Source organism: Euprymna scolopes, chromosome 21, assembly GCF_053919585.1.
Source record: "Euprymna scolopes isolate OS-2025 chromosome 21, ASM5391958v1, whole genome shotgun sequence".
In the NCBI taxonomy this organism is placed as follows: Eukaryota; Metazoa; Mollusca; class Cephalopoda; order Sepiida; family Sepiolidae; genus Euprymna; species Euprymna scolopes.
Genome location: NC_136502.1, coordinates 124,670,841 through 124,697,478, shown reverse-complemented (window position 1 = coordinate 124,697,478; position 26,638 = coordinate 124,670,841). Strand labels below are relative to the sequence as shown.

Below are 26,638 nucleotides of genomic sequence, written 5' to 3'. Positions count from 1 at the left end.
CAGAGAACAAGAAATTGAAGTGCCAGCAGCAGCATCTGAAGAACCGATACTACACTTTGAGGTATTTATTTGCTCCCCCACAGAGCAAATTAGGCACAAGGCCGATTTTTAATGTGAGGAGTGAAGGGGAAATGCAGACCAACTCCCCAGGAGTAGGGGAGCTGGATAGTGACAATTGGTATGAAGGGTTGCCCCTACATTGACCAAGGTCTTATATGTGGGGTTGCCCCCACATATGGTCTTTGCTTGCAGTATTTGCCGGAACAGATGGTATTTATTTGCTCCCCCACCGAGCAAATTAGGCACAAGGCCAATTTTTAATGGGAGGAGTGAAGGGAGGGGGAAGGGAAAAAGGGGACCAGCTCCCGAGAGGTGGGAAATGGGAGCTGGTTAAATGTCAGGCATGTGGGGTTGCCCCCACATCTGGTCTTTGCTAGTCATAGCTAATCATAGCTGCAGTATTTGCCGGAACAGATGGTATTTATTTGCTCCCCCACTGAGCAAATTAGGCACAAGGCCGTTTTTTATGTGAGGTAAAAACCAGCTCCCCTAAAAGGGGTCACTCTGGTTACCAAAAATAATAATTGTCCCAGTATAGAGGGTTTCCCCTCCATTGACTGGTACAAACCATCTTAAGTGCAGCATCTGCCGGAACAGATACTACACTTTGATCTTGACCCGAAGGCCAAAACGCGTTTAGAGGAGCACATAAAAAAAAACATGTACAGAGGTAGGAGAGAATAATTCAATGAAAAATGAAGACTGATTTTGTAGCTCCTTTAGAATTTACGTCGTTTTCATTGAGTTTTATTTAACAAATTGGACGGAAGCGGTTTAGCTCATAAAATAACTGCTAAATATTATCGATGAGTTTTTTTGATGATAGTCAAGATTGTCTGCTATTTTTGTCTTCCGGCTTTTTGCTCCGCAAAGAAGACGACGATGATAAGCAAGATATAGTCTCTTCTGATTTCTGATTATTTTCCTCTCGGATAACGTGAGAGCTAGGGACTGCCAAAATTCACCACAGAATTACCCCACCCTATATGTAACACGATGTAACTTTATTATAAATTAATATTATCAATATAACTTTTGTACAATTTAAAAGAAGAAGGGCAAAATAAACCAGTAATAATTAAAAAAAAAATTTTTTTCATCCAACGAAAAGAATGAAATTGCGAGACGAAAAGCGTATTTAACATAATTGGCGCTTTAGTAAGCATTTCGAACGTGATAACATACCGTGTTTAATAAATCTAGCAAAACTCAACTAATGGTCAGATTTTTGTGAAATTTTCGATACTTATCAATTTTAGAATGAAATTACATATAAAATGCAATTTCCATAAAATATATGAGGGGAAATATTTTGTAGTGCGTGTTCCCCCTCCCTCATATTTATTTTTTTCGAAATTCGAACAAAATATATTTAAATGTATCAAAATTTCTATTTATTTAGAAAGATAAGAGTTCAAATAAGTAAAAATATTTATTTTTTAAAAGTTTAAATACGCGTATTGGACAAAAATTTACCTTGAAGTTGCAATTAAAAAAATGATATAAATCTAATATTATTATGTTTTTTTTAAATAGCGTTTTTTTTTTTTTCGAATTAATATATACTATAATCAGTTGAATTGCCAAGAAAAAGAAACTTCGTAAACATGAATTAATTTTTAAAAGATTAAAACAATTAAAATTCTTTATTTCAAAATGTTCTGTTACAACATAGATTTTTAATTGTGTTTAAATTTTTTTTTAAATATTAAGTGTTTACATAAACATGGCTCTTGTCAGCTATTTTATCACTAGATTAAAACCGATTTGAAAATATTATTGCACAAATATTAAGCATTTTGTAGCCCCCCCTCCTCATATTTTGTTTGTCTCTTTTTACCGAACAAAATATGGAAGCCGGTAGGTAACCAAATGAACATTCAGTAAAACTGTATTTCATATTTAATATACAAATGTTTATAATATTATTAATCATTAAACTGTGTAAATCTTAAAACCTAACAAAATTATAACAAAGATTAATTATTAATTGCAGTTTGAAGAAGATAAACAAAGGTTTTAAAAAATCATTGTCGCTTCTGCTTTTCCATAGTTCGTATAGTTAACACAAGTCTGACGTCACGGGAACATGCGCTCCATTTTTCACATTGTTTTGGGGATACCTAGTGAGAGCCCTTACCCTTTCCCCATGTTAAGAATGGCTTTCTTCTTGTCCGCTTGCTTGACCATATATAGTTATCCAGTGATAAAAGAAAAGATCAATACACCCTATTAATGTATTGTTTGATTTTTTTTAGGATTTCATGAAACGCGGAAAAAACAAGACTAGCCAGAAAAGAAAGATGCCCAATATATATATATATACTTGACTGGGTTCAAAAAAGCCTACAGAAAATGGACTCTGATTTATGAAAGTATGATAGGTTATGAAAAGGAAGGGTTGTAAAAAAATAGCTTCGAATTTGGGGGTATCAAAACCAAAGCAAAATATGATGAAAGTAAAAATAAAATAGATAAACCCCATAATTTATTATACCATACCTGTTCACACTGAAACACTTATCACAATATTCTGTGGATCTATATTAAAAAACCTTGTTAAACTTTGTGACATATTTCCATTCTATGGAGGTCAGGCGCGAATGAACACCCCATAATTTTATTATACCATATTTCTTTAAACTGAAAGATAATTATCAAAGTATACTTACGCAGATAGATATGAAAAGTCTTTATTAAAGTTTGTGCCTATTTCCATTCTATGGAGGACAGGCACAAATGCAGACCCCCGTAATTTTATACCATCCCTATTTAATTTAAAACATACTTATCAAAGTATTATTATGTACATCTATATCAAAAACACTTGTAAAGGTTTTTTTTTCATTTTTAAATTTTTTATTTCCATATTTGTGGACCAGGCGCGTACGCAGACCCCACAATTTTAATGAATCATCATTATGCCAGATCAAACATACGCCTTCCTGTGTCTCGATACATCAACTATCATTATATGTGATCAGTTTTCTATTATAGTCAACTATATAGGAGCCTATTCGTGACCAGACACACACACAGACGTTCAACTTTATATTATATATATATATATATATATATATATATATATATATATATATATATATATATATATAGGGTGGGGCGATAAAATTGTCGCCCTAGAATTGATGACATGATTCCATTTCCATTAGTCAGTTGTGTATAAATCTCAAGAGCGATAGAAGCCTTCTATCATATCTGAAAGCGACAATGTTCAACAAGCGAGATTGGAGATGCGCCACTGTACAACTCATGCTCTCTACTGATCCAAGTTATGACAACAGGACCATTGCTAGCACCCTCAAAATACATTGCTGGATTGCCATGAATAACAGGGACGTGCCCAGGGTGATGAAAACAAAGTTTCCAGCCACGGTTATGGTCTTTGGTGTGGTTTTAAGTGAGGGCCACATCATGCCACCTCACATCTTTGAAGTCAGCTTGAAAGTCAACATCAAAGTGTTCATCAATGTGCTGAAGGGTGTGGTGATCCCCTAGTGCAATCAGGTGGGCGCTGGCAGACCTTAGGTGTGGCAGCAGGACTTGGCGCCAGTCTACAAGTCCAATAATACTCAGGTTTCGCTAAGGAGTGCTACGACTTTACACCCTTCTGTCACTGCCCCTCTCCTCTCCCGAGTTGAACCTGCAGAACTATTTCGTTTGGTCACACGTTGAGAACATCACCTACATGACCTCTCATAGCACCAAAGCCAGCTTGATTGCCACCATTCGCTTAGCTCCCACAAGCGCTTATGGTAAAAGCATACTCCCAGTTCTGGACACGTATCGAGGCGATAATTGAGGCTGAAGGCGGCTACATTGAATCTACTACATAATTAAGTTACCTGAATTGAGTTTTTAAAATAAAGCTGTAGTGTTGTTTTCTTTAGGGCAACAACGTTACCGTTTCACCCTGTATATATCTGTTTAGATAGATAGATAGATAGATAGATAGATAGATAGATAAAGAAAGTTATAGACAATATAAAGTAAATATAGGTATATATGGATTTATTTGTCAGTTCAATGAGGAAGAAAACATCATTGGTAGATGGGGATATAAATGCTCTTTATACCCAGGCATTTTGAAGTCTAATGCTTCTCATCAGAAGAGGAGAAAGGAGCTAGGTTAAAAATATAGGGAAATGTGACATTTAGCTTATACTACATTCGGAAGGAAATGTCAGAATATTCAAATGAAGATTAAAATAAAACAAGGAGATGAACATAAAAAAATAGGGGTAAGAGTGGAGATAAATATAAGAATAATAATAAATGAATCATAAAACAAAATAAAATAAAAGGAATATTAATTAGAACAAGATGTATGAGGTATGCGACATGAGGTGGAAGGGAGTAATTTGAAAGAGGAAAAGGGATTGTAAATTGCGAATATGAAGAGGAATATAATGAGGTCAGATGGGATCTAAATTGGTAGAACAATTAAAAGGAGGGTAGGAAGCTGGAAGTTGCCTTTATATAAGGCGGTGGATACATTACGGAGGGAAAAGGACAAACACAGATGAACAGCTGGAAAAGAAACAGATTTATTTCGCCATAAATACACGAGTGAACTGTAGAACTTGAAGAAATTGATTCTGGAATTGGAAGGTTTGAAGAACAGGAAATGTACCTGAACAGCAGCGGAGACGAAATAAATAGGAAACTGGAAATGTAGAAACTGGATCCTGGACAACATGGAACGACTTTAAATGGAGATTGAAGTGGGTGTACCAGAGGTATGATGAGATGTCTTAGATAGATCCAGTCTAGTGTGGATGTGGCCAAGAGTTGGATCGATAGAACAGAGGTTGCAGGAATGAGCTGGATCCTGGAGCCAAGCATCGATGGTCACTGGAACAGAAAGCTAAACATTAATGGTCACTGGAACAGGGAGCTTGACGTCAACAGGCACTGAAACAGGGAACTGGACATCAACTAGTACTGGGACAAAGAACCAGACATTGACAGACCCTGGAACAGAGGTCGGGATGATAACAGGCAGTGAAACAGGGAGCCAGACATTGATGGGCACTGAAACTACAGGGCTCAAACTAGGAGCAGCAACTAAAGGCTGAGAGAAGTTACAGATGGCAAGCAGAAGCAAATTAAATTGCATTAAACAGTTTGTACGTTGCTACTGCTGCTGCTGTCAGTGCTGGTTCTTTTCACTTTCGGGCTCAATAACTAGACAAGAGCATGTTGTGGTCGGACTTGGGAGTTTCCTGAAGCTGGTGTATTTATTTCTCTCCATCCGTGAGAAATGTGACACTAAGATCAGAAAGTGGGATTGAAAAGTCAGCACCCCAGAGAGGGGGATGGATATTCTGACTCTGCAAAAGATGCCTGAGCAATCAAGGCATTTCCTGGTAGAGGTGCCTCAGGCGATTATCAGTGAACTAATCCCTCAAAGAGAGAAGGCAAAGCCTGGGAAGGTGGACCTCCTAGAACTGCACAATAACAAAATTGTATTTTTTAGATTTTTTTTGTATTTGACTAGGTGTGAGAAACGATGTGTAAAAAGTTGAAACGTGTTTTACGATTGTTGTGATAAAATTTCGTTTTTCTTTATTTTTCGTTTACAAAATTCTGCACTTACTACCTGGTGACCCTTCTATTTTTTCAATGTTTCATTTATTTACATTTTATAATGCTTGTATGTTTATATATATCCTTCATTTTCTTCCTTCGGTAAAACATAACTTATAAATCCAATTAATATTAAATGTTGGTGTTTTGATTGGCGATACCTAAAGATGATAATCGTTATCCAAAATGGCCTCTACCAAGGCCAGGGACCATGTCACAATTACAATAATTTGTAGGTAAACAAAAGCAAAAAGAAACAAAAAAACATTACTTTAATATATTTTTTTATGTTTTTGGATAATGAACTTATATTTTGGGGTATATGGGATATAAATTCTGTACGTTTTTTTTTTTTTTTTTTTGGCGGAGAGGGGTATTTTTTTTAGGCAATTTACATGTGGGTTTGCAACGGTTAGGTTTAATAGTTAAAATAGATTAGTTAACAACTCTAAAAAGTTATAATGACCCAGAAATGGAGGATCAGTTTATGTTAAATTTATATACGAAACTGATCCTCTACTATAAAATCTAAAATATTTGTTTGTTTTTTATTTTTCTCCCCAAGTTTTTCAGGATATTCACACACAATCTCAGTGTGGGCGACCAAAAAATACAATTGCGATTTACTTAGGACCTCTATTCAGTCATGGCTGATGGAACAAGAGCATGCTACCCCTGTGAAGTAAATAAAGGGTTTCGTTCGAAATTCCGTCCAAATTCCGGAATTTGACAAGATACACCTGAAGAAGGTTGGAGGTTACATCGACCGAAGCGTTGTGAAATTACATTTAAGATGAGAACAGAACAGTAGTTCAATGAATCCAAACAATACGATTAGACTGACATTTTGGGAAATAAGGACGAGATTTTGCTGAGAGCATTAATTTACAAATTTTCCTAAATGGTTGCGGTAAAAATCGACTTTATATTGGACATATTTGGAGATGCGAATAACGCAGCTAAAAACAACAACAACAACAAAAATGTCCGGTATTATATTCGTATGGGATTATTTTGGGTTAACACCGGTACAAACTATGTTATGCAAATGATCACACCAGAAAAATCTTCAACTATTCAACAATCTAACGTTCATTTAGCGGATCTGATTGTGTCCTGTAATAAATACCTGTGTACCTGCGTATTAAGGATGATTACAGGTAGGTATTCAATTGTTCACACGGCACGGAGAAAATCTTTTTGTAAGTCTTTCTGGTGATTATGCAGAGAAGGTACCGTGCTATTTTTTTGTATTTGCAAGTTTTACGATATCTTTTTTGGTGTTTCGTCATTATAGCGAAATTCGAAAATCGAAATATTGAATTTCAAATAAAACCAGTGTTATTTACTTAATTATCATGTCGCAGTAATAAACATATCAAAAAAACGATAAGGTAGAAAATTAATTATTTTCGAAGAGAAGCAGCGAAAATTCAGTTTTGCTTAAAAAAATGAATAAACAGGAGAGTTCGGCTTGTAACAAGGGAGGTAATTATTTTCTGAAACCGGTATTTGTGGTATGGTAGGCTACATGAATACTTACAATTCGAGTCTGTTGTGAACAAATATTACATTTAAAATTGTCACCGGCAAGTAGTTCATTTTCCGATATTTTGCCTCAGAATTCACTGGTCGCCATTTTGAATATTGTTGTTTACAAGTAAAACAAACCAACCCGGCCTTGTTTTCGAAAACAAGTCAATTTCAGATCATCAAGTGTATTAGCTGAATTTTTCCCCCCAATACAATATTTTTCAATGGTTTGAATCTGTTATGTGTTTTATTTTTTGTTTTTGTTTTTTTTTACAAAATAATACTTTACATGTTTTTAAAAAAAAAAAAAAAAGGTAAATATTTACTTTCTTTCCACCTCAGTAATCACTTTTAAATGACGACTTGCATAGGTTTCCAGGTATGCTGAAAACGAATATCGCATTTAATTTTTTGCACAGACAAGTAGTTTTTTTTATATTAAGCAATGTAATTCTTTGTTATCACTGGTGGCCATTTTGTAGTACAAATTGTACTCACAAGAAGTGTGCATAATATTGACGCACGCAACATTATTTAGAAACTGATTTTTATTATAAGTAAGGTAGCGGCGGGGCTTTAACTATATCTTCACCAAATGCAATTCTAATGACGGTCGGAGGTTACATAGGCCGAAACGTTGTGAATATAACAACCGAATAGTAGTCTGAATAATCCAAAATAAATAAAAACTGTTTTCATAGATTAGAACCCCTGCCCCATTAGTGCTCATATTTATTTTGGGTGCTAAGGCACTTACTGATCCGCGCTATTTTTTAAATCGTATTTCCAAGTTTAATTAAAGTTTTATGATATGTTTTTTTATTCAATTGTAAGGTTAAAGTACAGAATAGGTACAAAACACCCCCTTCCCATGTTAAGAATGGCTTTTTAAATAATAACGTTATTATTTCAGCACAGATCAATAAGTGCTTGAGTACCTTATTTTGTAAAATTCAAGAAATGACAATCGAAAAGTGACCACACAAAATGAAACTCTGGTTCCTGAAAAGTAAATTTAAACAAAAACAACAAAAAATGCTTTTACTGATATATTTAAATTGTATTTTTTCTTTTGTAAATTTTTTTTTTTATTTTTTATTTTTTTTTTTATTGTTTTCAGTTATATTAAAGATGGTTACCGTTACAGTTTCACTCAAATTTGGTTCAATTTATAATGCATTATTAAAGCCTAATTATTACGCTACTGTTTGGCATTAAATTGGACCAAATTACTATAAAACTAGTTTCAGTAATGGCAGCCATTTTAAAGCTAAAAACTTCAATATAATCTTGTTTTCTAGTGTTATTTATTCATTTCACACAAATATTTTATTCGTTTTTGTAAACTGTTGCATTTCAAACGAACATTTTTTTCTGCTACTTCAACAGTATTTGCACCAAATTGATGTTTTTTGTTGTTTTTTTCCTCCAATCTTAAACCACTCCATAACATTAACGATTTTAAGTTTAGCAAAAGGTCAAAGTACCGATGTGGCCCAACTAAACACTCGCCTTTAAAAAAAATGATTTTTTGTTAGAGATATTTGAGTCTGTTTTGAACGAATATCACATTTAAAATTGTCGCCGACACGTAATTTCCATGATATTTATTATCCAATGTATTCTGAATGGTTTTAAGTGGTCGCCATTTTGTTTCCACTTCAGACATTTGCAAAATGTGCATTGGGTTGCTATTCAGGCATAAGTCGGAAGAGAAAGAGCAATAAGCAACTGGGGCTAGGGATAGGGTTAAGGCTAGGTTAAGGTTGGAAAAGAAAATAGAAAATCAAGTTGAATTAAACCAAAAATTCCCAACTTATGCCTGTTTAGCAACCCATTTGTGAGGCTGCCATAGTTTATCGACTAGTTTTATCTGCTTTTCACATTGATGACGGGTCAAATTGGTTTGTAGAAGGAAAAGCAATATCAAACTAAGAAGTAACAAAGTTTACTTATACCAAATAATTTTGCAGATTAAATAAAAGGTTCTGTTTGAAATTATGTGTACATTGCCAAGTTCAACAAGAAACACCTGAAGAAGTTTGGAGGTTAGAAACTGCAATTCTAGATCTATTTCTGGCCACAGTTCCCGGTGATTGTACAACAAATGCCCACAGCCCACTCGGGAATGCTGATCATGTTGTGATAATGGTAGAAATCACCCTAAATTCTCACCCTAAAACTGAAGACCCACTGCTCAAAACAATGAGGTATTACAAAAAGGCTGACTGGGAAGCCATCAGGGAACTTATCAGAGATGCCCCATGCCGAAATATCTTTTCTCTTCCAGCTGAACAGTGCGCAATGAGACCACTGAATAGTTCAACACTGCAATTGAAGCACATGTTCCGGCAAGGAAATTCTATATCAAGCCCCACCCTCCCTAATGGTTTACTTCTTGTGCAGCTGCCATTGCTCAAAGGCAGTATGCATACTGCAGATTCAACCGACAAAAGTCCAGTTCCAACAGACAGAAGTATATAGAAGCTGGAAGTAATTGTAAGAGAGAAATAGCAACAACTAAGACAGAATACACTGAAACCACCAGAAAATGCATCGAAGCACAGAAATTAGGAACCCGTGATTTTTGGAAAATATACAACACTATGGTAAATAATGGGTAGTCAACGATTCCCCGACTATCAAACAATCATGAAGTTACTTGCATGGCGACTGACAAGGCTAACCTGCTTGCCAGTTGGTTTGCCTCAAACTCCACACTGAACCCGGTACACCACTCCCTCCTCGACTTTTCTTTGCAGACAGATGCCACACTAGATGATCTGAAAATCACCCCTTCTCAGGTACTTGGTATTATAAAAAACCTAGACACCTCAAAAGCAAGTAGACCAGATCTCATCCCGGCTGTGCTATTAAAAAAATGCTCCACTGAGGTTGCTCCAATTCTCTCTAAACTTTACAACAAACGCCTTAACGAATCTTGCTTTCCCCGACTGCTGGAAAACTGCTTCTGTGATACGAGTCTTCAAGAATTCTGGTGAAAAAATTGACCCATTAAATTATCGCCCCATTAGCCTCCTCCCGCTTTTCGCCAAAATATTTGAGTCCTTAATTAATCAAGCTCTAGTCCAACACCTTACAGCTGCTAAACTCACAAACAATATGGATTTAGGCAAGCCCATTTCACAGCAGATATCTTAACTGTAATCTCTAAACTTATATACTGTTCATTGGACAAAACAGGAGGGTAAAGCGGTAGCTTTTGATATATCTAAGGCTTTTGGTCTTCTAAGGAAAATTAGATCATATGGTATCACTGGAAGAATACATAATGTAATTAAATCCTTCTTAAGTAAGAGAAAAATCCAAGTTGTCCTCGACGGTCGTACATTTAAACAATATGATGTAAATGCGGGAGTACCTCAGGGGTCTATACTTGGGCCTTTATTATTCTTGATATTCATAAAATAAATGACATCCCTGATAAAATTGATTCTGAGATTGGTATATTTGCTGATGACACCACACTCTAAAGCAGGCACGAGGGGAAAATAAATGAACACATATCTAAGGAAATAGCAGAAACACTAGAGGGTAACCTCCAATCTGTAGTGGAATGGGGACAAAAATGGATGGTCACATTCAATGCTGCCAAGACTAAACTTGTTTCCTTCAATAACTACAAGAAACCTTCTCTACCACCAATAGTAATGGCCAGGAACACATTACCTGAAAGTACTTCCTTTAAACTCCTCGGTCTAACATTTACAGGGAACATGAACTGGAATAGATACATTGAGAGCATTGCCAAGGCTGCTGCAAAGAAGGTGGGCTCTCTCTACCGTGCTTGAAAACTACTTACACCTGAAAGTATCCTGTACCTCTATAAGGCCACCATTCACCCATGTATGCAGCACTGTTGTCACATTTGGCCTTGTGCATCTGCTACTTGTCTCTCACTCCTTCACAGGGTTCAAAAGAGAGTCGCCAATCTGATAGGTCCTAAACTGTCATCTAGGCTTCAGCCTCTGTCCCACTGACGAAATGTTGCATCCCTCTGCCTATTGTACAAGTACTTTAACGGTGAATGCTCTGACGAACTACAAGCACTTGTACCTCCTCGACATGATTGTCCCTAACAAACCCGACAAGCAGCTAAATCCCACCCCTTCACAGTAGAGATCCCTAGGTGTAAGAAAGCCTTTTACTCCAATAGTTTCTTCCCCAGAACTGCTAGACTTTGGAACTCCCTTCCGGGATTCTGCTTTCCCAACTGTACTGACATGCAGAAGTTCAAGTGTAATGTGAACGAACATCTTGCTACTCATCTCCCTTCATAACGTCCATGCAACTTACGTCCCCGATAGTAGCCCCCCCCCCCTACTTCAAAGTGGCACCGTGCCTTGTTTGGGGTGAAAATTGAATTAAAAAAAAAAGAAAAGGTTATATCAACCGAAATATCGTGAAAATAAAACTCAAGATGAGAACAGTAGTCCGAAGAATCCAAATAATACAAACAATCCTCATCTAAAAAATTCGGAAATGCTTATTTATATGGGAGTTAGGAAATTAGGAGGCTCTATAGATGTTGGTCACATGAATATAGGTGTAAAATTTAATAGTCAATATTAGTGATAAGGTCAGGTACTTCGTCAAGGTCACTGTGTCTATGGACCTTACTTGTTGGGGTGAAGAAATTGGCAATCAAGATCGGTGACATGTTTACAGGAAGTAATATCTTTTCTCACTTGAAATTATTGTCGGAAAAAAAAAAAGGAATATATATATATATATATATATATATTCCTTTTTTTATATATGTGTATGTAGTAATAAATAGGAAGTGTATATACATACATACTAGCAAAGATACCCACGCTTCTAACAGGACTTAAAATAGTGTGCACCATCCCTAGGTAGGAGACCATCATCATGCCAGGTTTGGTCATGATCGGTATAGTGATGTGGGCTGTAGGAGAGTGTGTGTATATATAATTTATATATATATATATATATATATATATATATACAAACAGGACAGAAAAGAATAGACACCTACAGAAACAGTTTATTTCAATAAACAATTTGTTGATGCCTCCGTTCAGTCTCAAAAGACAAAGGATACCCCCTGTAGGAGCAGCTGCGTGTGAAATTGTGAGGCAAGGGTTGTGCAATCTCTAACCAGTCCTCTCCTGAATCGGAACTGTTTGAGTCCAGTGGCAAGGAGAAGTCCAGGATGACTGGAAACAATGCCGAGATAAGCGGAGAGCACATACAGCACCTAGAAGTCCCAAGTGGTCACCCATTTAGTACTGACCAGGTTCAACATTGCTTAACTTTAGTGATCCAGTGGGAACCAGTGTGTCAACGTGATTATGCCGTATAATTTATAGAACAACAGCAAAAATAAATGGTCACAAATTTAATAACTAATACCTTTTGCTGTCTTTTAATGTTAGAACCTTTGTGGGCATGGCATTGATCAGTTGACAAATATCATCGTGAGGAATTTCTTGCCATGTCTTTAGCAATTATTATGCTAAAAGTTCAGGCTTAGAAGATGGCTTCCTTTCCTTTTTGCAAAGGTTCCAGTCTAATATGCTAAAGGTTTTTATTTGGGTTCATATCCGGAGATTGACTTGGCCATGGAAGTTTATTAATCCCATTTTGACTCAGCCAATGTTGTGTTGCAGAGCGATAAAGAGCTCCAGTCTTACATAAATAGGCAAATTGGTTTATTTTACAACTTTAGAATATAGATAGGAGTCCTTCATGTAATATTGAAACATTTTTAACATGTTTCCTCCGCATTCCACCACGTCTAAACGACCATCACTCCAAATTTCACCCTATGCCATAACCGAGAAACCCCCATGTTTCAACGTTGGTTGCAGTCTTTTTAAGTTAAACTCTTGCTTATACATTTCCAATGTTGGGAAATAATGCAAATAGTGACTCATCAGAAAAAATGACATTGGTCCAAAAGGTCATCGGTCTCTCCACCATCTTACAAGTCCAATCTTTTCTGTGCTTGGCAAGACAAAGAAGGTTTCCTTCTCGCAGCTTTACCGTAGTAGTCTAGATTGTAAAGATACCTGACAGTTGTTCTGGGACTGACACCAGCTTGTGTTGCAATGTCAGAAGCTTTGCACCGAGGATCTTAAACATTTCTTTTCACATGATGTAAAGTTCTTTAAGAAGCCCCAGGGAAAACTGGATGAGGTTTTGTGTATTTTTTATCTCTTGTGAATTGTACAATCACTCTATTAACTGTAGAAAGGATTATTGAAAAATTTCCTGTTATTTTGTGTTGATTAAAACCACCTTCATGTTGACACACGGTTCGTCCTTGCAAAAATTTTGATAAATCTGATGCTTCTTTGATTCATGGCATGCTTCAATGTTGTTAGATGCAATTTTAATGGGATTCCATAAATTATTTCAGCATTATTTAATCTGTAAATATAAATAAGCATATATTAATCTTATGAAAATATTTATCTTGGTGTCTATTCTTTTCTGTCGTGTTTGTGTACGTACACTATGACACTATAACCTTGACCTTTAAAAATGGTGTGCACCATCCCTAGGTGAAGAACCATCATCATGCCAGGTTTGCCCATGATTGTGATATGGGATGTAGAAGAGTTATATACACACACACACATGAACGCTACTACTATATATATATATATATATATATATATATATATATACATATATATATATGAGCAAACAGTTAATAAAATATGTTAAAAAACACTTTGAAATGAGTTAAAACATATTTAATCTGAAAAGGAAACACTAGATAAATGGATAGTCCTTAATCCGCGGAGTTTCGAAGAAATACTTTCCTTCTCATCAGAGGGTAGGAATTACCAAAATGCGGGATCGGATTTTGCATGCAGAAGTATTTGATGAAACAACAAGTAAGTCAAAGAACTTACTTGAAAACAAAAAAGTGAAGCAGAGGGAATATGGTAAAGAAAAAGGTGATTACACATGAATGGATAGTCTGGTGGAAAATAAAAAATCCAGTGACGGTAAAATCCAAATGTAAAACTTCAAGAAAGTTAAAAGAATTTCCATTTGTACAAGTAAAATCCCAGGAAATGCCGTAATTGGAAGAAGATGGTCCATAATAATCCAAAGGCAGAAATCCATGGAATAATTCACAAAAATGTGTACAAGGAAAAAAGAAAAGATTCCAATAATATTAATAAAAGAAAAATAAGATATGCTTTTCACTCTACTTCCGAGACATAAATATAAATAAGAAAGATCAGGGAAGAGGAAAAAAAAAAAAAAATCAGGGAAGAGGAAAAAAAAATGATGATAAAGTTAAATATAAAATAAAGGGAAACAAAAGTCAAAATGACCCAGACAGGAAATGTTAAAGGCGCGAAAAAAATATATAGGGCAAAATAATATAGGTCAACTGAAATGTACAGGTCATCAATTAAAAAATGTCAGCAAGAGTTGTTAGACGAAACTAAATGGAAAATAAATAAATAAATAAATAGAAAATAAATAATAAATAAATAAAAAATAAAATATAAAAATAAAAATAAAAAAACTAAATAAAAATTATTTAAAAGGAGAGGATGGCCGGTATCTGCAAATTCAAGAAAAAAAAGAAAGAAAAGTAAGTAAATGCATATAGTAAAATATAAGTAAATATACATACAAGATATGAAAGTGTGGGTAGATTGATATATTAGATAGATAGGAAGGTTTAAAAAATAAAGCAGAAAATGCAGATAAATAACCGGCCATGAAAAGAAGAGATAAAGAATTAAAATATAAGATTATTAAATTATAAAGTATTAAGAAGTATGTAGAAAAACGATAAAGTTAAAGAAAATTTTTTTTTATATCTATATAAAGGGTAAAAGTAATAACTATGTAATTTCAAAATTGCCATAATTAAATTTGGACTTATGTTTACAGAAAGAGATCAGTTCATTTTTAGAATTTATTATATTGTTACTTTGAGGGGAAGTAATTATAGTTATAGCTTCGGTTGTGCAGAGGCGACATGACTTAGAGCCTGGAGTATAAGACTTAACTTTTTTTTATGATAGTTCATTTGATTGAGAAGGGGCTATTGTTAGAGTTAAGTTTTTTAATTAAAGTGGTTAGAGAAGTTCCTTGGTTATTATTAGAATTATGGTTGTTAAAAGAAGAAATGTGGTTTGATATTCTTAATTAATGTTTAAGTAGTGCCGATATATGTATGTACTTTATTAAAAGCTCGAGGTCTGGTATTAATATTGATTTGCTGATTTGTATTAGTTAAATAGTTTGAATTTTGTTCATAGTGTTCATATATATATATATATATATATATATATATATATATATATATATATGTTAGGTTTTTGTATTTTTTTTTAGGTGGCGAACATTAAATGTCATGTTTGTGTATGTGCACTATGACCTTGACCTTTACTTTGAAAAATGGTGTGCACCATTCCTGGGTGGAAGACCATCATCATGCCAGCTTTGGTCATGATCGGTCCAGTGATGTGGACTGTAGAAGAGTTACACACGCACACGCACACACGCTACTACTTTATATATAGATATAGATAGATGGGGTAGGTTTTTTGTTTTTGTATTTTTTTGTTTAGAGGCGGTGAACATTAAATTAAAATAAATCACAAAATGTTTTTATTATACAAATATATGGTTTATTCGAAAGATTAAGTTTTTAGCATTTATAATTTAAATACAATCATAGGCTTATGACTCTCTTGTGTATAACGTAACCTGAACCAATGATCGGCAACTCATTCAACCTCGTCGGCCAGATTACAGGTTGCTAACCAAACAAAAGCCATTCGTAAACAATTAAGGAAAATGACGGATGCAGACCCCCGTGAATCTAAATATTTCAAACAAACGTTGAGAAATCATAAAAACAAAAAATCTAAAATTAAAAACTCAACAAAAATCAGTTGTCTTCAACGAATGTCAAAATACTTTAAAGTGAAAAAAAAAAAAAGTGAAAAATGGATGAAATTATGACGTGTATGTTTAAAACTTATTGAAAATTATACAACAAGCGAACCACATACACTCACAAACAAAACCAAAACACATATATGCACACATACGAGTACAAATAGTTGCAATCATATACACATACATACACATGCGATATCATCCACACATTTATAAGGCATATGTAATGCGCATATCCAAGGGTCATAACGACTATATATCTATTATACGGCATTAAAGATAACTCAATTTGGTAAAATAAAGGTTGGGGTAAAATTAGTCTCATGAAAGATAATTGGTAGATGGTTTAATATTTTTAGATGTGAAGCCATTCTAAAATAACATAACAAATTTTAAGGTCATTTGTTTATAAATTCATAGCAACAGCATTAAGCTCTCACCAATAACTAAAGAATTCATGGAAAACAGTGATTTTTTTTTTTTTTTTTTTTTTTTATTAATTGAGAGTGTCTTAATATTTGTTTCAAATTTGCTGCAAGATATCATCAAGATGATTTTTCAGTCAATTTTGTTCTCAAATTCTTTTTTTTTTTTCAATTTTGAAAAAGTTGTTCACTTTTATATTTCCAACCAAATCTTATTTTTAACACCTTTTATGTGACTTCGTGAACAACTTCCTTTCCATTTTGTTTCTACTCACTTCTAACTTCTTATAACATTTTTTCATAGTTTTACTCATTTATTTTTTTTGTATAGTCAGAAATTTGAAATACTTTCCACGTGCATAAAAATCAATTAATGAAATAACTTTGGTATTAAATTTTGATCTTAATAGATCATCACATTGCACTTCTATTAATTCCATTTGAAAACATTTTAATAGTGTCTCCACCTCCACATCAAATGGTGTAGCGAAAAATTTGAAATCCTTTTTATGAAGACCAAAAGTCACCAAAACGTGATAGAAATTCGTTTTGCTAATTCTAGATTACATTTACAAATAATTCCGAATCCTGTGGTTTCCTTGCTTCGAATAATGGAAAATGAGCATAACATATTTTTTTTCGATTTTTTTTTTGTTCTTATTCCAAGGTTAAGCTAAAGCTGTAAGTTTTTTTTTTAATGTTTACATTTTTTTTTCTTTTTTTTTTAAATGTTTACATTTTTTTTATTTTTTTTTAATGTTTACATTTTTTTTTTTTAAATGTTTACATTTTTTTTTTTTTTTTAATGTTTACCTTTTTTTTCTTTTTTTTTAATGTTTACCTTTTTTTGTTTTTTTTAAATGTTTACATTTTTTTTTGTTTTTTTTTAATGTTTACATTTTTTTTCTTTTTTTAATGTTTACCTTTTTTTGTTTTTTTTAAATGTTTACATTTTTTTTCTTTTTTTTAAATGTTTACATTTTTTTTTGTTTTTTTTTTAATGTTTACATTTTTTTTTGTTTTTTTTAATGTTTACATTTTTTTTTGTTTTTTTTAATGTTTACATTTTTTTTTTTTAAATGTTTACATTTTTTTTGTTTTTTTTAATGTTTACATTTTTTTTCTTTTTTTTAATGTTTACATTTTTTTTCTTTTTTTTAAATGTTTACATTTTTTTTTCTTTTTTTTTAATGTTTACATTTTTTTTTTTAATGTTTACATTTTTTTTGTTTTTTTTTAATGTTTACATTTTTTTCTTTTTTTTTAATGTTTACATTTTTTTTGTTTTTTTTTAATGTTTACATTTTTTTTCTTTTTTTTAATGTTTACATTTTTTTTTCTTTTTTTTTAATGTTTACATTTTTTTTTGTTTTTTTTTAATGTTTACATTTTTTTTGTTTTTTTTTAAATGTTTACATTTTTTTTTTTTTTTTTTAATGTTTACATTTTTTTTTCTTTTTTCAGAAACCTAAAAGTGGTGACGTAAATTTCATCATGAAGACCAAAAAAAAAAAAAAAATTGGTCTGTTGTGCTTTTCAAGTTTCTCTTTATGCGTGCGTGAATATCTGTTCGCCCTCTGCACTATAAATTCTTGGAAGCCAGTAAAGACAAGAAGCTCCTCTATTCAGAACAAATTTTAAGGCGACGGGAAACATTACATAACGGTTTCATCCACCTTTTCATTTTGTTTATATTGATGTTGTCTACAACCCCCAAAAATGTAATCACTTGTGTATATTGCCAAATATTAGCTAAACTGACACCCAGCCAAAATATTAGTCCACATCTGACACCCAGTCAAAATATTAGTCCACATTTCTACTCAGCCCTCTTTTAATAGTTTGTGATATTTATTTTGAGGAAAAAGAAAATTTCTTGGAATTCTCCAAATATTCAAAAAAATTACTTCATCCTGTTCAAAAAATATCCAGATAGAATTTTTCTGGATAATTGTGTCTTTGAAGGCATCTGGATGCTGGAGTTTTTAAAGGTTGAAGAAACAAGCTACACTTTTACATAGTTTAAATCCAGTCATGGATAAATGGTCAAAGATTACTGAAAAATAAAGCTAGGATAAACAGAGATACCAAGAGATTAAACACGGAGCAATTCACATGCACAAAGGAGTGCTTTCCTCCCAAGGTCACTTTTCCAGCAGTCGATAACCTTTGTTTTATATATAATAATTTTGTTTCCATTTTGAAGTGATATCAGTAAAGAATTCTAATAAAGGGAGATAATTTCTTTATGAAAGATAAAACATGATGATTAATTAATGAACGAACATCATCTCTTCAATAGCCTCCTTTTTTATTTTTACTTTCTACACAATATCTAAAGTTCAATTTTCACGTGTGGTAAAATTGCACCGGTTCATTAGTTGGTAATTGCAAAATATTTTCTCATTTGACTATTCTTTTGTATATTTAGTCTTTACCTTTTCTTAAAATTGCTTTAGTTTTCTTTCAAAGTCCATCAAAAGTTATAATTAATGGTTGCTTACATTATTCAATAGGAGTGAGCGCAAGAGAAGGTAACTCATGGTTTAGTTATTCAAATATTAGTGATCATCAGAGGGAGATAACTCTTGGTTTACTTGTTGAAGTAATTTCAATTTGTTATTTATTTTCTTAATCCATTATTCTATTAATCCTGATTTTTTTTCTGAAGATTGGACCATTAGCTTTCCACAAAATTTTGTATAAAATTATAAAACTGTGAACATAGAAAAGTTGTAAAGACAGATTTTTCGGGAAAATTCTAGTTTGTACTGAAAATGCTCTAAAAAAATTTTGTTTTTAAAAGTTTTACCTAAATTTAAGATTAATGCTTATTTCCCAGAAACAGTTGTGATTTACAGTTATTCAAGTAATACTGATTGCAGGGGGAGATAACTCTTGCTTTACTTGTCCCTTGGCAACTTCAAATTTCTATAGGAATATAAGAATAGGAATAGCATTTTTTTTTTTTTTTTTTTTTTTTTTTTGCACAGTGATCACCACTTATCAAGGCCCGGAAGCCAGTCAGGGATAAGGGTTATTGCAAGTACATTACGTTAGTGTGGAGATTTGATGAAGTGTTTACTTAAGGGGGCGAGCACGAGCACTGCTTATGCATTTTACCTTCTCAGAAATATTTTTATCATGTACCAATTGGATATTAAGAACATTTAATGAAATGTCTTTCAGTTTTGGATTCAAAGCTTGATTTGATGAAATCTACCAATTTTATTTGTATTGAATGCTTCACACGTCTTTTAAATCCTGAATTGTATTCGATTATCTAATTTAAAATTTTAGAAGTAATTTATATTTCCTGTTGATTATCTTCGTTTTATGTATAATAATTTTGTTTCTATTGTGAATTGATATCAGTAAAGAGCTCTAATAAAGGGAGATAATCCCTTATAACTATTACACATTATTTATAAATCTTCACTTTTAATTTTTTGATTAAAAAGCTTTACATTTCCTGGTGATGATAAAGTTTTGCTGTTATGTTCAGTTTTACTTAAACTAATATTATTCCTCTGATGAAGGTAAATGAAAAAGTCTTTTTATGGGATAGTCTGCTAAAAAAATGAACCTGATTTTATTAGCAATTTTTAAAAATGATCCTTTCTGAGAAAACTTGTATCTGTTGCAGACTGGTTTTTTTTTTTTCAGAATTTCAATAACCTTTTCCTTTTAAAAACCATCAGTTTAATGTCCATTTCACTGGCATATATTGGACAACTTTTAGAAATTGACTTCCAAATTAACCCATCTCTGACCAAGTATTTATTTATCCCTCTTTCTTTCAAATCCACCCTTATAACTTTTTCTCATATTTTTCTTGCCTCCCTTCTGCCAACTGGCTCTAATATCTCAACTGTTCTACATCTACCAAACAAACCGCTTTCATTCAATGTGACCAAACCCACATAGTCTCCTGTTTTGCACACTCTAAGCCTATCTTTATAACACGCACTACACATCTATCATATCATTTCTCTCCATGCAACCCTCAACCCTTTATCAGCCAGGTTTCACTTCTATAGATTTGCAAACAAATACCTAATAGACTTTTTCTTCGATCAATAGTGATAGCACTCTGTTTGTTGATAATGGCAGAATTTCTCTGAACTTAATCCAAATATAAAATGTTTTCTAAGTAAGTTTGATTTGATATCATTTTAATTTTTAGATATTATATTATTTAGATTTGATATAAAGGTAATTATTAGAGATGATAAAAACATGTAATTACTGATTACATAAAAAAAAATTGTGTATTTTAAAAAATGTTTTATCTAAAAAACAAAAACAAAAGCAAACCACTTCCAAATCAAGATTAAATATGGAGATTTGAATTGTTTTTATCATAAAGATATGATATTCTCAGATTTCTATAGACAGACGAAAAAGAATTTTATGAAATATCATTTTTTTTTTATTCGTAGAAAGAAAATAGGAATAGTTTTTGAAAATAATTACAAAATAAATTTTTGTTTTTCCAGGAATATTTTTGATATTTTGGAAACCTTATAAAAACAAATTTTCTTAACTGAATATTTTTACAGGATTAATTTAAAAAAAAAACTGTAACACCTAACAACAAAAGAATTGTTCAATCAGAAATGAGTTAAATCGATTTATCAATAAAAAAAATATACGGAAAGAACAAAATATATACTCCAAAATTATCCATGATTCCACTACGAGGGAAATATTTGAAGTATGAAGCTGTTTTCCTTCCTTACCCCTAATTGGTTTTGTGGCTAGCAGTAAAATAATGACAATATAACAGAATTAACTCGTGCACGAAACTGTTAAAAAATATTTTTAAAGAAACACATTTTTTTTTACTGTTTATTTTATATAGAGTCTTGTCATAAGACTGCGTGCACAGACGTGGATAGATTTTCTGAATAAAAAGAAATTCCCTTTTTTCTCTTTTCTTTTTTTCTTTTCTTTTTTAATAAACCTCCAAAATAATTTCATATTTTTATTTGTTCTATAAAATTATAAAAAAATTACATTTTAAAATTATTAAAAAAATTACATTTAATTGCATTTTCACCACAAACTAGGCACAGTGCCACTTTGATGTAGAGGCTACTATCTGGGACATAATTTGCTAGGATACTATGTAGGGAGTTGAGCAGCAAGATTTTAAATTAGACATTAATTTTTTAACTATATCAAAAGATTAGTTAAGTCAAAATAACAGAAAAGTCAGGTCTGATAGAATATATAACGTTTAATTTTATGTAAATAACATAGATTGAAAAAAATCTGTAAATGACTGGCGAGGTAGAATCAAATATTGATCGGCAAGATGTATTCCTACTTAAATCTAACAAGTAAAAATGTGATTAACTTAATTCTATATATTAGATGTGATTGAAAGTTATATATTAAAAGTTTATTAGGATTTTTCTATAAACAAATAAATCTGAAGATGAAGTTGAAAAAAAAAAAAGGTCATTTTCATTTTATTCTAACAGTTCCTATCACAAGTGTTGTCTTGATGGACTAAAAGTCAGGGACAAAATATTTTAATTCAAAACAATAAAGTTTTTGTGGAGAAAAAAAGGGGTGCATACTCTTATTTTACTGGGACCAATTCTTTTACATCTAGACAAGGACAAAGGAAATGAGTACTTTAATAGCAGGAGAATTATGCTGTTCTGCCAACCAACAAACTGCTGTGCTACACAGATTTTCTCATAAAGACTAGTAATAACATATACGATAATTGATGTGGTTATTTATAAATCGATTTCTTTTCCGCGACACTTTAAGAAATTCTGTGGCACTTTTTTCTGAAATATAAATATAGTAAAATTATGGATTGACGCTTTTGGGGGATTTCATCAGATCAAAAAGAGTTGGATAGTTTGAATTATAAAACGGACTTCCATAAGATCCTCTCTTCCATTTAATTGACATATTTCTTTGTCAGATCCACCTTCTTTTCACATATTCATTTTTTTATTTAAGGTGGCTTCTCTCTTTTTCTCTCTATTTTTACTCAAGCTTGCAAGCATCTTCTGTCCTTTCCACCACCACCACCACCACCACTCTTTATTCATTCGTCCGTTATTTATTTTTTCTCATCACAATAAATACAAACATACTAAAAACAGAGAGGAGAAAAGGAAAGAAAGAGAATTTACTTTCCATTGTTTTGTAATTATATAGATAGATAGATATATTGTCTCTGAGGAGTTATTTAGTAGTCTTCTGCTAGTCAACAAAGTAAGTATAAGGTGTAATATATATATATATATATATATATATATATAAAACTACATCTTTTTGTTTTTAATTAACTAATGATATATATTATAATAATGTACAATGTGACTTACTATAAAGCTCTATCTGAAAGAATATTGAGTCTTTTATATGCATATAATTTGCTGTCTTGATTCTGTTAATTTTTATGCAATATAAGTTTTACACTCTGATCACACATAGAGGACTGTTGAAATGAGTACTAAAAAAATATTTGCATAATATTTTTTTCATATCAGTTATGTACATAAAATAGTGTTTTTCTTTTAGATTTATATATATATCTCCTATTGGAGATTACAACTACACTTTTTCACCTATTACAATAGGCAAACCACCATTGCTCAGTCTCCTCACCTATATGTATTTATGATTTCCTTGTTTAAGGGCCTTGATAAGTGGTGATTTCCATGTAAAAAAAAAACAATTCTGCTTATTATTCAGCTGAGTATTTATTTACCAAAATTTAATTTTAAATTATTTTATTTATTTATTTATTTATTCAAACAGTAAAAAAAAAAAAAAAAAAGTTGGAAAATACTGTCATTTTGACATGGTGTCACCTGCATGCAATACAAACCCTAAAGTATACTCTACAAAGTTCCATGTAAAAAAAAAAAAAAAAAAAAGCGTATCTACTTATTATTAAACTAATTGAATAGTTATTTACAAAAAATTTATTTTTAAATTATTTTATTTATTCAAACAGTCAACAGAAAACATTGGAAAATGCTGTCAGTTTGGCATGGTGTCAACTGCATGCAACACAAATCTTAAAGTATATTCTACAAAGTTCCATGTAATAAAAAAAAAAATTTTACTTATTATTCAATTAATTGAATATTTATTTACCAAAATTTTATTTATCTATTCAAACAATCAAAAAATTTTGGAAAATGCTATCATCTTGACACGGTGGCACTAAAAAATCCTAAAGTATAACGTGCAAAGTTCCATTCTGAAAATTACCATGAATTATATTCTCCCTTCGTACCCTATGCCTTTAGCACCGAAAGGAATGTTTTCCTCGTTAACTTCTACTTCAATTGGTTTGCCCTCCATAACATCTTCATCTGGAAGTATTGGAACGTCGGGTAATAATACTCAACAAATGTCGGTCCCTGTTACAACTTCGTCGTCATCATCATCAACCAGTGTAGGTCCGAGGAACTTTAGCTGTGAAATCTGTCATAAAACATTTCCCCGTCAAGGTAACCTCGACCGACACCGAAAAACACATAGCGGGGACCGGCCATACAGCTGTGACCTTTGTTCTAAGGCCTTCTCACAACGATCGCATCTGAAAGTCCACCGCAACACCCACACGGGGGAGCAGACGTTCAAGTGCCACGTGTGCAACTATTCATTCTTGAGGAACGGGAATCTCACGCGTCACATGCGTACTCATCAAAGACATGAGGTTTTTGCCAACGAGAATTCGTACAACCATAATGGATGCGACAAGTCTAGCATTAAGGTGGACGATAAGACTCTCTACAAGAGTGTTGAAAAAGCGAAACCAGGTCACCATGGCCATCACCACCACCACCACCACCATCATCATATTCATAAACACCAGCATCATCAACATCATCAGCAGCAGCAGTCACAGCAGCAGCAGCAGCAAAGTTATAAGTGTAATGCATGCAGTAAAGTATTTGTGCCCATTCGGCAAGACGCGGGCAACACGCTATACTGTGAAACGTGTTTAAAGACTATGATTAATAGTCCGACCAGGACACCATCGCAACATGGCAACTTCCCGGCTAGTCGTAATCATCTTCATCAATCTCCATACCAGCATCCGACAAAGTCAAATCAGCGGCTCATAAGTGCAGCTGCGGCTGCGGCTGCTATACATAAATACCAGTGCCATCTCTGTGGGCGGACATTCCCTCGCCACGGCAACCTTGAGCGGCACAAAAGCGCCCACCTCGGACTGAAGCCATTTGGCTGCGACATTTGCGGCCGCATGTTCGGACAGAAATCGCATGCAAAAGTGCACAAGATGACTCATACTGGTGACCGTCCGTTTAAGTGCGACGTTTGTGGCTTCGCTTTCTCCCGTAACGGAAACCTCGTCCGACATCGGCGTTTCAACCGCTACAGTTGCCTCGTACCAGGCACGGATCGACAGCAGGCGCTGCGTCCATCTGGCCACTCTTTTCTGACTGGTATCGGCAACTTACCACCGCCCCTCCCTCCACTACCACGACTGCCACCGCCGCCAACACCTCCACTACCATCAACCCAGACAGAAACAGGAGTCCAGCTATCACCACCGGAACAGCTTCCTCTAAATGTCCCAGCAACACCCCCTTTGAACAGTAACCCAGTTAGTCGGGCAGACGGTAGGATCATGGTTGTTCAGGTGGGTGGGGCATCGCAACAGTTAGAACCTATTTCGAGTGGCCAGATAATTGTGAGAGGAAATTCGGACGATGTTGATAACAATATTCTTAACACTCCACAGATGCCCAACTCGACTGTTGAATAATGTGATGATTATATTTCAAATCTAATAACGCTTCATTGGAAAAGACTTTTAAATTGACTCGATTGACTGAAAATGTTTAATGCCTGATTTTAATGAGATTTGAAACCGTTTTAAAACATTTTAATGAGATTTGAATCATTTTAAAATATTTTAATGAACATATATATGTATGTATGCGCATATATATATATTCAAAGATGGCGTAACTAAAAGAAAACACAATTGCAACTTTAATTCTGATTTTTTGATTTTGTAATCATGCTCGTATTCCTTTATGTTCTTTTAAAGTTAATGGGTTTCTTTTCTTCTGATGAGTTAAGAGCAGAATAAATTAAAAAATTGACATAATTACATGAATGATTTTATGCTATGAAACAGGTACTGTAAAAAAATTGAATATTTTAACATGCTTAAAGCAATAAATGGTAGAATCAAGGAATATATCTCACCACATGTTCTGATGTTAGAATCAAGGGATTTATCTGAATTGACGATTAACATTGTCAAAGAATCTTTTCTCAGATCGATATGGACCATAATTTATCGGATCCAGCAAAGACTGACCTCTTTTGGTTTTGGACATCAATGAAGAGATGCCTCCGTGATGAGGTTGTAATGAAGTGACCAATCGCAATTTTCCTGACCAGCATTGTTTATTTCCACCAGTAGCAAGGGAAATATAGAAGAACTGATTTTATTTCAAAGATTTCCTTCAAAATTGGTTCACCATTCCTCCCCATCTCCTATTTATTTTTCATGAAAACATCTCTTCCGGCATGTTATAATTTGGGTACAGTTTTTACAGATCCGTTTTGTTATGTAGAAATAAACGGTTATTATTATATCAATAGCATCTCTTTTCATGTATAAACATGCCAGAAAAATTATAAATTCATTGCTTAGATAACAAAAAACGCATGACAGTATAATGCTGCAAGAAGAAAAAAAGTTCAGAGAAAACTAAACTTTGTGTATTTGTTCCGGCAGCCATCTTTGTTCATATATATATATATATATATATATATATATATATATATATATATTTGATAGTTCCTTGCTTTCAATTTTGAACCTAACTACAAAATCTTCAGAAGTATGACTAAGATCTGATAAATCAAATATGGCGCTATAAAATAACGTCCTCTTGTGAATCTGATTGTGTTTCTTTTGGATGACGGGTGCCTATATACTCTATAATAAGAGTTTTTTTTTATTCTGATGATTTTGCAAACTTTAAAAAATCTCCTTTTAGCAACATTTTTTCTTCATCATATCCTTTTGATTCCAAGGATAAAAAAATGTTTTT

The 26,638-nt window shown here is 32.9% G+C and overlaps 2 protein-coding genes across 6 annotated transcripts in view; one reads left to right on the top strand and one right to left on the bottom strand.

Moving 5' to 3' along the window:
* The window catches only part of LOC145242708 (uncharacterized), an 18,992-nt gene extending 11,842 nt beyond the window's left edge, over positions 1–7,150 (bottom strand). For 2 of the 5 annotated variants that reach the window (XM_080105840.1, XM_080105845.1), the window contains exon 1: positions 4,712–6,661. The gene's annotated coding sequence lies outside the window, so the exon portion shown is untranslated. Of the gene's footprint in view, positions 1–4,711; positions 6,662–6,804 lie in introns of those variants that run through there. The other 3 variants (XM_080105846.1, XM_080105842.1, XM_080105843.1) reach the window with 3 other exon arrangements.
* On the top strand, positions 6,703–26,638 carry LOC145242707 (uncharacterized). The gene is made up of 2 exons (XM_080105838.1): positions 6,703–6,827; positions 18,018–26,638. Exon 2 carries the CDS (start codon positions 23,806–23,808, stop codon positions 25,330–25,332), a length of 1,527 nt encoding a protein of 508 aa, XP_079961964.1. The 5' UTR covers positions 6,703–6,827; positions 18,018–23,805; the 3' UTR covers positions 25,333–26,638.